The 13,200-nt window shown below is 45.5% G+C and overlaps 2 protein-coding genes across 4 annotated transcripts in view; one reads left to right on the top strand and one right to left on the bottom strand.

Moving 5' to 3' along the window:
• The window catches only part of GDPD4 (glycerophosphodiester phosphodiesterase domain containing 4), a 33,479-nt gene extending 23,972 nt beyond the window's left edge, over positions 1–9,507 (top strand). For 2 of the 3 annotated variants that reach the window (XM_042838229.1, XM_042838230.1), the window contains 9 exons: positions 1,041–1,186; positions 1,562–1,644; positions 2,554–2,704; positions 3,328–3,552; positions 4,192–4,349; positions 5,292–5,439; positions 6,469–6,551; positions 7,811–7,893; positions 8,510–9,507. In XM_042838229.1, coding sequence (XP_042694163.1) covers positions 1,041–1,186; positions 1,562–1,644; positions 2,554–2,704; positions 3,328–3,552; positions 4,192–4,349; positions 5,292–5,439; positions 6,469–6,551; positions 7,811–7,893; positions 8,510–8,541 — 1,109 coding nt within the window. In that variant the 3' untranslated portion in view covers positions 8,542–9,507. Of the gene's footprint in view, positions 1–1,040; positions 1,187–1,561; positions 1,645–2,553; positions 2,705–3,327; positions 3,553–4,191; positions 4,350–5,266; positions 5,440–6,468; positions 6,552–7,810; positions 7,894–8,509 lie in introns of those variants that run through there. The other variant, XM_042838231.1, reaches the window with a different exon arrangement.
• A 1,318-nt stretch (positions 9,508–10,825) lies between these two features.
• The window catches only part of MYO7A (myosin VIIA), a 63,135-nt gene continuing 60,760 nt past the window's right edge, over positions 10,826–13,200 (bottom strand). Inside the window, exon 50 of the mRNA XM_042838226.1 lies at positions 10,826–13,160. Coding sequence (XP_042694160.1) covers positions 13,071–13,160 — 90 coding nt within the window. The 3' untranslated portion in view covers positions 10,826–13,070. The remainder of the gene's footprint in view (positions 13,161–13,200) is intronic.

The raw sequence follows: 13,200 nt of genomic DNA, 5'->3' as shown, positions 1-13,200 counted from the left end.
AAAGCAAGCAATGCCTGACCTTCGCTTGCTGTGCTCAGCTTCATGTCTCAGAAAGTTGATCCAGACTAGAGAATCTTAGGAGAAGCCAGTGAAATAGGGGAAAGAACTTCCTGATTGATTGGTAAGGAAATTTGTTTTCCTTACCTGATGTTATTCAAAAGAGAGCTCCAGTCCAACTCTGAGAAGTGTGATTAAGGGCAGGGCCAGGAGACAGGAACAACTGCAGAAGAGCCTGGCTCTGGCACTGGGCACTCTTATCTGACCCTGTTTCTTCATATATCTAATTTGTAACAAAACCCACTGACCTCAGACAAAATGTGCTGGTGGGAACAGCCATTGGAGTGTGCAGAGAGATGGTGGTACCCAACCAGATAAATAATGGTCATAGGTGTTCACTTCCCAGAGGAACAGTTTCTACCTTTGAGAGAAGGGTCGCTCTTAAATCACATGTCAACAGACACCAGGGAAGACTGTAGGTGATGAGTTAGCAGGTTTCTGAGAACCAATGCCCATGCAACCAGGGTCTGTAGGAGTCTGCGTCACATGGAAGAAGCCCCTGACAACAAGGTGAATGAACTCTGAATGCATTCAACTTAAGGGAATGGAGAAAGGTTCCTCCTCATTTTTTTAACTGGCAATTAAACTTTAAAATGTTACTTGTTATTATCTGAGTAAGAAAAAAATAGCATCCTTCTGTTGAGGACCATTTCTTTATAGCTGGGGGAAGCAGCATTGTACCACATCTAAAGAAAAAGAGTTTAAGGCTGTTTCTTGCCTGAAGGCATAGTGTGATGTAATTGCAGCACAAAACCTCAGTCCTAACCTAAACAGCCCAAAACTTTCTTTGACCAGTTTGTTCTCCTGGATTTTATTGTTTGGAGAGGTGGTGAAAATGTGGGGAAAGAAGAGATATTAAAAAGTGTTGAGATAAAGCCCAACAATTTTACTTAGCTGGAGGGCTGTATGAAGTCAAGCTGCAAGGTGAACCCATATGTTACCAAATGGATTAACTCTAGCCTTCCTCCTTCGAATTCTTTCAGTTGTTCAGGTGATAATTGTTGGTCCATACCTGGCTATCCTTCTCTTTCTTTTCTTGATACCTCTGGGGATGTACTCTCCTTGCATCAGAGAAGTGGGGACACTTGGACCAAAGCCAGCCCTCATCGGACACCGCGGAGCACCAATGGTAGGTGTGGAGGAGCAGTTGTACATCTCTTCATCTTCTGTATTGCTACCTTTGTCATCGTTTTCTTCTTCCTCTTTTTTTTTCTTTTTTTTCTCTCTTTTTTTTTTTTTTTTTTTCCCCTGAAGAAATCAGTGGAGGATGGGAGGGGAGGTATTTCAGTTTGGAATTGCATGCCAAAAGGATCACTCTGTAGTTTTGCTAACAGCGCTGCTCTTGAGGGACAAAGTTTGGTAGCCAAGGAAACAGGAGACTTTATCAAGAAAATGGAGATCCCTTAATAGAAAACAGAAGAGTGACAAGGAGACAGAATGTATTTGAAGAGTTCTCCAGAGTGTATCTAAAACCATTTTGCTTATGGGCCATTTCTTTCCTCAGCTGGCCCCAGAAAACACTGAGATGTCATTTCAGAAGACAATTGAACATGGTGCAGATGGTCTTGAAACAGATGTCACCATTAGGTAAGCAGACAACATTACAGCCCACAAAGCTCATGCTTCTTCTAAGAGCATTTAGAGCTGTGTAGTTCCAGGCAACGTGGTTTTACTGGTAGGGTCCCTCAGCTGACATATGATGACAAAAACTGTGGGGCATGGTTACTCTTGGGCAAGTCAGTAAGTTGTAGCTACTGATTAAAAAATAGAATTATAGAATCATTAAAGTTGGAAAAGACCACTAAGATCATCTAGACCAATCATCAACACACTGCCATCATGGCCGTGGTCAACATATTATCTCATCACTATTACAGGCTGCCCAGAGAGGCTGTGGATGTCCCGTGCATCCCTGTAGCTGCTCAAGGCCAGGTTGAATAGGGCCCTGGGCAGCCTGGCCTAGTATTAAATGTGGATGTTGCTGGCCCTGCCTGCAGCTGGGGGATTGGAGATTCGTGATCCTTGAGGTCCCTTCCTACCCAGTTCATTCTATGATTCCATGATTCTATGATTCTATGATCATCTCCATACTCTATTTTAAACATTTTGCAGCATATAAAGGCAGTTTCTACCCTAGTCTGGCTTACAGACTTCTGTGAGGGTTTTATCTGTCCTAGAAAATACTAGAACACTCTGGCATCTGCAAAATGTGCCTTTCACCTCATACTGTATCCACCTTTTTAGGGGCTGGCAGGCATAAATGCACCATCTCTACTCTGTCCCTGATGAAACCAAGTCCCCAAGTATTGCAGGGTCAGCCAGCAATATTGGTTGGTGTTTTGAGTGTCATACTTCTTTTCTATCTTACTCTCTGTACTGAGGGAGGTCACACAGCTATGTTTGTAGTGGCCCATGTACTTCTTCTCACCTAGCATGACACTGCTTGTGCCCTAAGTGAACTGCACTCAAGTGACCTGAATTCTTGCTCTCCAACAGCTACGATGGTGTTCCTTTTCTCATGCATGACAGCACCTTGAGCAGGACAACCAACATCAAAGAGGTCTATCCCAATGCCACTGCTCAAAATGCAGCCTTGTTCTCCTGGGATGCACTGAAGGAGTTGAATGCTGGAACATGGTTCCTAAAGGTAAGCACTGTAAAGGACAATCATCAATTTGTTGTAGAAGATAAACCAGCTGGCTACTACTTATTAGGATGAATATTAGAAGGGAAATTTCTGGTTGAGCCAGAACAGAGTCAGTACAGATAACCTGCTATAGAGTCTTCTTGTTTTGTACAGTTGGCTTTTAGGCTTTGGAGACTTGTTATATTTGGCTAGTGGATTTATTTTTTTTTTGTGGCTTTTTATCATGGCAGCAGCAGAACTGACATGCTGGAGAAAGAAGATAACAGCTACTTAGAATCATAGACAATTTAGGTTGGAGAAGAACATCAGGTCATCGAGTCTAACCACTGACCTAACACAATTGTGCAAGGTGTTGTGTGTGATGTAGCTAACGTGGTGGGGCAGAGAAGCACAGTAGGGCTACATGAGAACTAGACAGTTCAGGTCCCAGGAGCAGTGCCATTACAGCCTGGATTAGTTTTCCTTGTTTCCCAGGTAGAAGGGCTAAATAAAATCGAATATCCTGCTCTGTTGAGGACTGATGACAAACTTTTTCCTCCACAGAGCTATGATCTGTTTGCATGCAGCAGACTCCCAGATGCAACGGGCTGATTGATTTCCTTTTTGTATCTGCTTGTTTCTAGGACAAACCTTTTTCATGCATGGGCTCCCTGTCAAGGGCAGATCAAAACCAGGCAATGAATCAGTCAATTTACAAGCTAAGTAATTTCTTACGCCTCGCAGACAGTCAGAATAAACTTGTGATATTTGATCTCTACCGTCCTCCAGAGAAACATCCTTACAGGAATTCATGGATCAACAGAACCCTGGAAGTCATCCTCAACGAGTCGGGGATCAGACCCCACCTGGTAGGGTGGCCAATCTTCATATCCCATTCCATTGCTCACTGAACTGGGACATTGGGGTCAACACTGAGCTCTTTCATCATTGTGATAATTGACAGTCGACTCTCTGCCACCCATACTTATATTATATATTGCATAGAAGCTCCTGGTTTAAGTTAAAGCAGCTGGAAGCATTCATTGCCTTCCTCCTTCCCCAGGCAACACTTTGCTTAGGATACATGCCAAATCCATGTGAACCAGGTTATGTATCCACTGATTTCCAGAGAGTTAAGCTGATCCGTGTCTGCTCCCATGCTGTAAAAAAGGGATAAGAGAATACTTTCTGTTGCCTTTCCCATTTAACAAAGCTGCTTTTTCATTCATTTCAAACACTGCAACTTTTGTTAGGGCAATGGGAAATGTTCAGTGATTTCCAGTTGATAAGAAGGAACACTGAAGACCGATTTCTTGATGAAAATGACTTTTGTCAAGAAGCAAGTTTAAAGCCAGCAAATGGATGTTCTTTGATCATTGCAAGAAATATGTAATTTGACAGGCTGGGTTAAGCCCCTCAAGCCCTTATCTTTACCAGATTTGAGCAAAGTGCATGGCAATTACTAATTAGTTCACTGTGAATTCACAAGGTCCTCTTGTTGTTTGCAGGTCCTGTGGCTGGAGAATGACATGAGGTCCTTTGTTCAGTCTGTTGCTCCTGGCTTCCAGCAGACCATGGGCAGTAAGGCCCCAGTTGAAGACCTGCTGATGGACAATATTGTCAAACTCAACCTGGCCTACACCGAAATGTCCAGCGAAGATATTCGGTAAGTTGAAGTTTCAGCTCCAAGAGCAGTCTGCGTGCTGACTAGAGAACGTTTGCTTCGTGTGTGTCGCAATGTCTCCCTCCAGTGACCAACTCTGGGATAGATAGCATTTTAGCAAGTACTCCTTGGGAGTAAGCAGCCATCCCTATTGCATTTTGGAAGTTAAGGGCTTTAATTCACTGCCACTGCCGACCCTGACTGTGGCCAAGAGGTGGCATAACTGAACCCCAGACCCCTCCCTACCTAAGTCCAAGTCCATATTTAATCAATCAAAGTCATAAAATCATAGCATCATTAAGATTGGAAAAGACCTCTAAGATTATCTAGTCCAGCTGTACCCCATCACCAATATTGCCCACTGAAGCATGTCCCTAAATACTCATCTACATGTTTCTTGAACACTTCCAAGGATCTGGGGAATCTTCTGGGTAGAACAAAGCATCTTCTGATTTGCTGTCCTTTTACACATGCCATCCCCAGCATCTCTAACACTGAACCATGAAGAACAAACAACTATTAAACCTCATATGGCCTCCACAAACACCTGAGTGAATCACAGAATCACAGAATCACCAAGGTTGGAAAAGACCTTCAAGGCATGATACTGTGGTCAGAAACCATCACCCTTTCACAGATGGTGTTTTGGAGCCTTAATTTCTTGTCACCACAGCTACAGTGCTCTGCTGCTTGTGATACACTAGGAGTGTAATTTGTGCAAAGGAAGGCTGCATATTTATTGCAGAAGTCTCCATTTTCTTCTGATACTCTGTATTAGTTAATTGTTTTCAAATTGGCTGGTTGGGCTTCCTGTTTATTCCTTATTTAGGTCCTAAAGCAAATATTTCTCATACAGATCTGCCATTTCTCCTTGATTCAGCCCAAAGGAAGTACTAACCTCCTTGCTTTTCTTAATGAAGGCAATTGCCTCTTGGTCTTTTAAAGGAAATACGCTGAGGCAAACATCACCACCAATTTCTATGTGATCAATGAGCCCTGGCTCTTCTCCCTGGCCTGGTGCTCCGGGGCACATTCTGTGACCACAAATGCTGTCCACATGCTGAAGAACCTCAGCCAGCCACTCTTCCTCATGGTAAGCAGTAGTCCTCCCTTGTTCCTGAGGTACAAAATGGGGGTAGGATGCTCATGATTACCTTTAGAGATCAAGGGCCAATTCATTCATGGACATAAGTCCGGTTCCTTTGAGCCACTGCAGCTACCATCATTCTCAACTCCTGTTTTTTCATGGCCCTTAGAAAAGCACTCTGGTTGGTAGGACTTAGTGTCTGTGAAGGAAAGCAAGTCCTAGTGAGACTTATGTAAAGACAAAGGAAGAGGGCTTTGAGGACACATATGGTTATTGCGTGACTATTTCAATTTCTGAGATTCTAAGGAATCTTACTGCACTCAGGAGTTCCTAATGTCCAGGAACTCCTGCATTCCTTTTCAAACTTGGTCAGATGTCACAAGCCAAAGGGAAAAAAGCATAGAGGCCACCCCTCCTTGCTTGGATGAGCTTTTCATGTTGCTTTTCCATCCTCTACTCTGCCTCTGACGATCTGTAGGGCTAAGGAGTGCCATGTTCTCACCACAGAGTCCCTGCATCATACCACTTGGAATAACTAGTTTCACACTCTTGAAGTGGATTTTAAAACACTAACATCTCTCATCCAGAAAACTAAATCATTTTCACCCCTTCTGAGGGTGGGTGAGGTTCAGTCTGTCCTCATGAGGGCAAATCCTAGGCTTAAAGAAGGAGCCACCCCCAGCCCCTCAGTGGTATTCACTCAAGGACAGTTTTGTGGGAGAGGAACACATGCCATCAATTGATATTAATGTTGCAGGGACAAACAAGGAATCCCTGCTGTATTCACTGCAATGCAATCCAGTCTCCTTGGACACCCAGTGGATCAATTTTTACAAAGGATGATGGCCTGGCACCTGCACCCAATGGCAAGTGACCACTTCCAAATGCTTCCAAATGCTTTAAACACCTGAAGGATATCACTTCACATGCACACCAGGGATTGACAAGGCCAAGCACTAATAAGGAGCTTGAGTAGCTTTTTTGCATGCTTCAGTATCCGTGGTGTTCAACATATCCTCTGTCGTTCTCTTCCAGACACCACGGCAGTACAACATCATGTGGATCCTGACAGACCTGATCTCAGTGCTTCTCATCTTGCTCATCTTTGCTCTGCACTGGTAACTACTGAGTTCACAGAATCACAGAATATCCCAAGTTGGAAGGGACCCATGAGGATCACTGTGTCCAACTCCTGGCTCCACCGCCTTCTAACCTGATTTGTTACCTTTGGCAGAGGAATGGAGGGATGCTTATGGTGTCCTGAAGGGTTAAAACTGCTCTTCTTCAAGAATTATTAAAAAACAAACAAACAAAAAAGTGCCCTGAAAATCTCCAAAAACCTCTCCTGCTTGCTTTCCTGTTTTTCTTTTCTTTTGGCAACCAAGCTTCATCTACCTGAAGGATTCAATATAGACGTGGTGGGCTTAGAGTAGAAACAGAAATAAGTTATCAAAGCTGATGGACTGGAAAAGGAATTGATTCTTCTATCCTTACTATTTAGATTAAGATTTTAGATATTAGGACTTCAGACATGAGGTGGAAAGCTCTCAGTGTTAGTATTTGTGCCCCCCAAAGTAGTAGTTCTCTGTCTACATGTGTCAAAGTCAATGAGGAAATCCATCCTCCCAGCTGAGAACACCTGAGTGTGCCCAGCACTGTGTTTTCTTTGCTTTTGTGCTGCCCATGACTTTATCTATGATTACTGGGGAAACTTGGATCAGGGTGGATGCATCATGGTTGGATCAGAAACCACTCACCCTGCTCTGCTTTCTGCAGTCCTGACCCAAGTCTTGCTGTAGCATCTTTCACTTTGCTTCCAAGGCTGCAGGTTGCAGCAGATGGCTTGAAATGACCACACCCATGCAATACATTATTGCCATCTCTAGATCTTCCCATCCCCATCTCCTCCAGGCTCCCTTCCATGTGCTTCTCCATGTTGTCTTCGTATTTCCCAGGACTTTGCAGATGGTTCTGATCCATCCAAGAAGGCCCTGCTGGGCTGCCATTGCAACAAGGGTTTTCCCAGTGCTTCTGGGAGCACGGGGCCATCAGCTGTGCCTGGGGGACCTGTGTGATCCAGTTTATCAGGTTCATGAGTCCACCGAACTCACAAATTTTAAATGTCTTTGCTTAGGAACCAGTGGCTGCAAAATAAGGACTGTAGTCCCTTAAATCTTTCCTAGAAAACAGGACTTAGTCACAAAGTTGACCTCAAAATGCTATTGCTCGTGAAGTGTGGATACTTAAGGATCACAAGGTTCCCTTCTCACTAAAGGCCTGAGCAAATCCCCAAATAACTGGGTATTCCAGCCCTAACAAAAGAAAATAAGGTGACCAGGGCTACAGGGAGCTGACCCAGGCACTTTGTCCCTTGCAGGTGGCGAGAGCGGAGCTTCTCCTGCTGTGCCCATGAAGGTGACCCGATGCTGGAGAGTGGCACCTACAACAAATTCAGGACAGGTGAGTGGGTGAGGAGGGGCAAGAGTTGGATTCTGCTTGGGGAGGTTTCTGTGGAGCGTAACCAATGGGTTGGTGATGGTGCTCGGACAGGACTGAGCCCAGTGGGGCCACCAACCTATTCAGGGACGGAGCTTGAGGTATTTAAGACATGGATTTATACAACGAGAAAGGAGTTCAAGATGCATCTCATCACTGTCTGCAAACACCTAATATACATTAGATGCTACATTCTATAACATGCATTAATAATATGTTTTGGAGATCACGGAATCCTTAGAGTTGGAAGGGACCTTTAAAGGTCATTTAGTCCAACTCCCCTGCAATGAACAGGGACATGCACAGCTAGATCAGGTTGCCCAGAGCCCGATCCAGCCTCACCTTGAAAGCCTCCAGGGGCAGAGCATCCACCACATCCCTGAGCACTCTGAGATGCTTCCATGCTCCAGATTTCTGAACCAAAGAAGCAGACACAATCACAGAATCACAGAATGGCCAGGCTTGGAGGGGACCTGAAGCATCATGAATCTCCAACCCCTAGAAAAACGACCCAAGCATTTAGGACCAAGCTGTCAGTATTTCAGTATTTCGGTAGCTTACTGTGTGTCCTCTTTTCCAGAGCTTAGCAACATGCCAACCGTCATAGCCTGATGTGGGCAGGGAGGATGCAGAGCTGCCATCTCGCTGAGATCCAGAGATTGGAGCATCACTTGCTGACTCTTCCTGCAGTGCAAATCCAGCCTGCCAAGAGGGGCCAATGAGCTTCTATGAAGAAGGAGCCATTTGTCATCACGGTCCTGATAGAGATGAGCACTGAGTTCTCTCCCTGCTTTCCTCATCATTTCATGCCTGGCAGGGATTCCAAGGGTGAAGGGGAGCACACATGAGGTTGCAGCTGGGAGCTGTGCACCACAGTGGTTAAATCTCTCTAGCAGTACACATGTAGTAGCCACCATTTCCCATTGAGACCTTTGGCATGTCAGAGGGTAATCAATCTGAGCACCCTCTGGTCCTCCTTATCTTTGGCTGCCCATGTTTCCCCAGTCCCCATAGCCCCTTTCTCCTCATGAGTCTTCTCCAGCCCAAGATCACACCAGCTCCACCACGATGGTCAAGTGCTGGTGGAAGGTTCAGCAGGGTCTGTAACATTCCTTAATACAGGCAGGCAGGTTTTTCTTTTCCTTCCTCTAATCCTTCCATTAGTCCATATGGGACAGCCTCCTCACCCTGACTTTCAGTGAGGGAGTACTCCCCAAGAATGCAAAAGCAGTTTTGGTGCCTTGGCCAAGTAATTACCAGGACTACGACCAAGATCACAACGCTTTTCTTCATTTGTTGCATGTGAACTGGTTCCACCAAATGTCCTGTCTTCTTTTCCCTTGTGGAAGATCTTTTTACCTGCTCTGTATCCTGGGATTTATTTCAGTTTTCATTTCTCCCAGTGGCTTCTGGTGCATGGGGAAGGAAAACTATACTCTGCTCTGCAAAGGAGAGCTGAGCATCTCCCAAGTTTAAGCCATAAATTTGTACTTGAACAGTTAATAAGAACACTTTTTAACAATTATTATTATTTTGTAAATTGCAAGTGCAGCTTTAAATAAATTTTGGCTCTCCTAACCTCTTTTGTTCTTATGTCAGCAGTCAAGGAAAGGGGAAGAACATAGTAATCTTCATCAAAATCAGACCACAGGCATCTTTTCATATACAAGCCTCCTTATTCAGCAGAATGTTTTTGCTAAATAAACCTATATCACAAGTGGAAGGGAAGTGTGAGGTTTCAAATTTAATACTGCTGAGAAGTGCTGAACCTTTCCAAGTTTGAAATTCTCGAGTATTTTGGAGGCTAGAAATGCAAAAAGACACTAGTTTCCTCTGAAGAGAGCTGAAGGATTGCTATAGAACAGCTCCAGATCTATAGAGCATGCAGAGGATGCTAATGATGGTGTTAAATCCCCTCCTCGTACTCTGCACCCGTACTGGTTCACAGCTTTTGTAGGTACCACCCAGGTGCAGATGCACAAGCAGAAAAATGAGAGCTGAAAGTGTTTGGACTGGGTGGTGGTGTGCTCCACGGGGTGCTCCAGGTGAAGGATGTGGTGGGGACAGGCTGTGGTCCCTCGACTGCTGTCGTCTCCTCAGCGTGTCCCAGGCTGACCCATAACAGTCATCCTGAGCTGCGTTGTGTCTCAGCTACACAGCTATTTTTGTTGTTTCCCAGCAGCTAGCACGTCCTGGTAATACCATTAAGCATGTGGCTGGTGGTCTGAATTCCACACAGAAACTTTTCATACGATCATAGAATCATTATGGTTGGAAAAGACCTCTAAGATCACCAAGTCCAACCCCAACCCACGCCCACCATGCCCACTGTCCATGTCCCTCAGTTTCACATCTCCGTAGTTTTTAACATCTCCAAGGATGGTGACTCTACCACCACTCTGGGCAGCCTGTGCCAGTGCATTACCGCTCTGATATTTTTCCTTATACCAACTTGAAGTTCTCCTGGTGCAACTTAAGGTCATTACCTCTTGTTCTCTTGACCCAGCACTTCCTATATCCAGAGATGCAGCTCAAAAGTTGCTTCTGTGGAGGATCCAGGCCTCGTCTTAGAGGATGAACAGTGGAAAATCCCAAGGCTCCAGTGGGTTTTGCCCCAAAAGATTTCACTTATCATAGAATCATACAATCAGAAAGGTAGGAAAAGACCTTCAAGATGATCATGTCCAATCGTCAACCCATCACTACCATTAAGTGATGTCCTTAAATGCCAAGGCACACTGACGACATGCTCCCCATCACTGGATACTCTCACCAGGAGTCCCACTACACAAAGAGAAGTCCTTTCCCTAATGAAGGAGAGCCCTGATCTCACTCTTCCACCCCTGGAGGTACCACAACCACACAGTGCAGAACAGCCTCCCACAAGCCACTTTACGCCTTTTAATTAGAGTATTTCACTTGGACATATGTTTTTGCATGTTACATTGTTCGATGTAAATACAAAGAGGCCAGCAGATGCTAATACATATGACACACAGGCACACACACACACAGAGTCCCAGCACCCCCAAAATGATAGGATGTATGGGAGGCCAACGGAGCTGTGAATGAGGGGACAAGGGAGTTCTGAGGGGGAGAGCTCCCCAGGACAGCTCTGAAAAACATTTCTACGATTTGTACTGAGCTTGTGGGGAGAGGCAAAGATGGCAGGAAACTCAAGAAAGTTGTGGTAGTGGTGGTAAGGATGATGAAAGCTTGTCTAGGAGTGAGTGGGATCCCAGGGCCAGACAAATCATGGCATCTAGGGAGGGAGGAGGAGCATTGGAGATGGTTGTTGGGGAGACAGGGCTCCCAGTGCAGCCTTAGCTGGTGTTACCACGATCCCATCAACAGAGTGCCACAGGCAAAGAGAGGGTGAAGGAAGGGGATCTCATGGCAGCTCTGTCCAGTGGTGAATGTCTCTATGCAGCACTGTGTTTGCTTTGGGGGAGAAACCAAGGTCCAGTGATGCTGCTGTATCCCAGCCACATGCTTTTGTCCTTGTGGTTCAACAAGCAGTGCCATGGTGTTGAGGAACCGAGCCCAGCTGAGCTCCAACAACACAGGGTACCATACAGTATTGACTCCTATGCGTGCAGCTGAGCTCAGCCCAATGCACAGGACCAAGAGAGTTCTCCCACATTTACTGGTAGCCACTCAGCATTAGTGACAACAGCATCAGATCTTGGTGGACACTTCTCCTATCTCCCAATACCATGTGCCCAGGCACCCGATCCTTTAAAGCCTGGACTTTGGAAAGGCACTCCATGCTCCTTCCCCTCTGTTCTCCCACACACAGTGTGGGTTAGCCTCTTCTCTGCTGGCAGGTCCCATGTATGGTCCAGCTGCTCCACACTGCATGCTGCTGGGTGGAAGATGAGACAAGCACCCAGCAGATGAGTATGGTCAACCAAAGACAGAGAAAAGCCCACCGAGACCAAGGGCCTGCCCTGCCTCTGAGTGGTTCAGGCTCCAGCTGGGGTTGGTAGAGAACCATTTTATACAGTGACACACACAAAAGCACAACAAAATCATTAGCTAATCATTAGCTGTTTCCATTGTTGATGTCCAAGTCCCTGTTAAGGTCAGAATCCTTTCTGCACATGGGCTTGGCCATAGTCTTCCAAGAGTGGGAACTCTAAAACCCCCACGTCCGTATTGAAGCCTGTGGAAAAGATCCTCATAGGGTTAATTTGTCTGAACATGAGGCAAAAGGAGGTAACTCATCTTCCACGCTTCACTTCCAGCTAGGCTCTTAATTGGGACAGATGTGCCTTAGATGCTGGCAGTCATGTTTCCAGGGGAATCCTTGGTGAGGGATTGTCCTTCAGGTCGCCCTCAGCCCCAAGGCATTGTCCACATATCGGCACAAAATGCAAGATTTCTTTCTTTTTAATATTTTAAAAAATAAATAGAAGAAGAAACAAAACTTTAAAATTTGTTCTTTAAATATTTCCAGCATTGCACAGACAGCACTTTAATGTTCTAACATGTTCAATCAGTGGTTTGTTTATTCTGGTTCCTAGTTAAAATGTGCTCCTCCCAGCCTGCTTTCTCTTTCTGTCCTTGAGAACACAGTGTATACTTTTTTAACACCAAAAAACAAGCCCTGCTGTGTTCATTGGACACTCCTCCAGGATGGATTGGGTCTTTGCTACTTGTCTTCAAACCTAAAATGTCCATAAGCTCACCAAAAGGCATTAGAATCCCAACTGTTGTCTCGTCACTTAAAAAAAAAACCACAACACAAACCAAACCAAACCAAGCCACACACACACACACACACACACAAATCCTCTTCCCAGAGCCTTTGTGATGCCAGCCATTGGGTTCAGGCAAACCTCCTGCCAGAGTCTTTTTGCTCAAGTCGTTGTTTGAGAGCAGTGTTGTCCTCTGGAATTCTTTGAGGTCCAGGTGTAGTCGGGGTGGAGAGGAAGGATGGGAGGTCAGAGATAGTCATCTTCGCTGGAAGGGGTGGTGGGATTGGAGCCCTCAAGGTCAGAGTCCAGCGAGCTCCCTGATGGTGTTCGGCTCATCTTCCACATCTGGGAGGCAAAGGTTCTCCCCCAGCTGCATGGGTATCCCACAGCCCTCAGCTGCTGAATTAGCCCCATGGCCACGTGCCAGTGGCTTCTTGCAGTTCACTTGCTACCCTTTGCACTCCTCTGTTTGCTCATGGCTGTTAGCATCTGGCTGATATATGAGGTCAGAAGATCATCCATCTTGTAGCCCTGGTGAAGAGAGAGAAGTTCTTACATGTCCTTGTAGCAA

This window comes from Centrocercus urophasianus, unplaced genomic scaffold, assembly GCF_019232065.1.
Source record: "Centrocercus urophasianus isolate 14NV4802_14NV808 unplaced genomic scaffold, USGS_Curo_1.0 seq_74, whole genome shotgun sequence".
In the NCBI taxonomy this organism is placed as follows: Eukaryota; Metazoa; Chordata; class Aves; order Galliformes; family Phasianidae; genus Centrocercus; species Centrocercus urophasianus.
The sequence above is the reverse complement of the archived record's forward strand: the minus strand, read 5'-3'. Positions and strand labels throughout refer to the sequence as shown.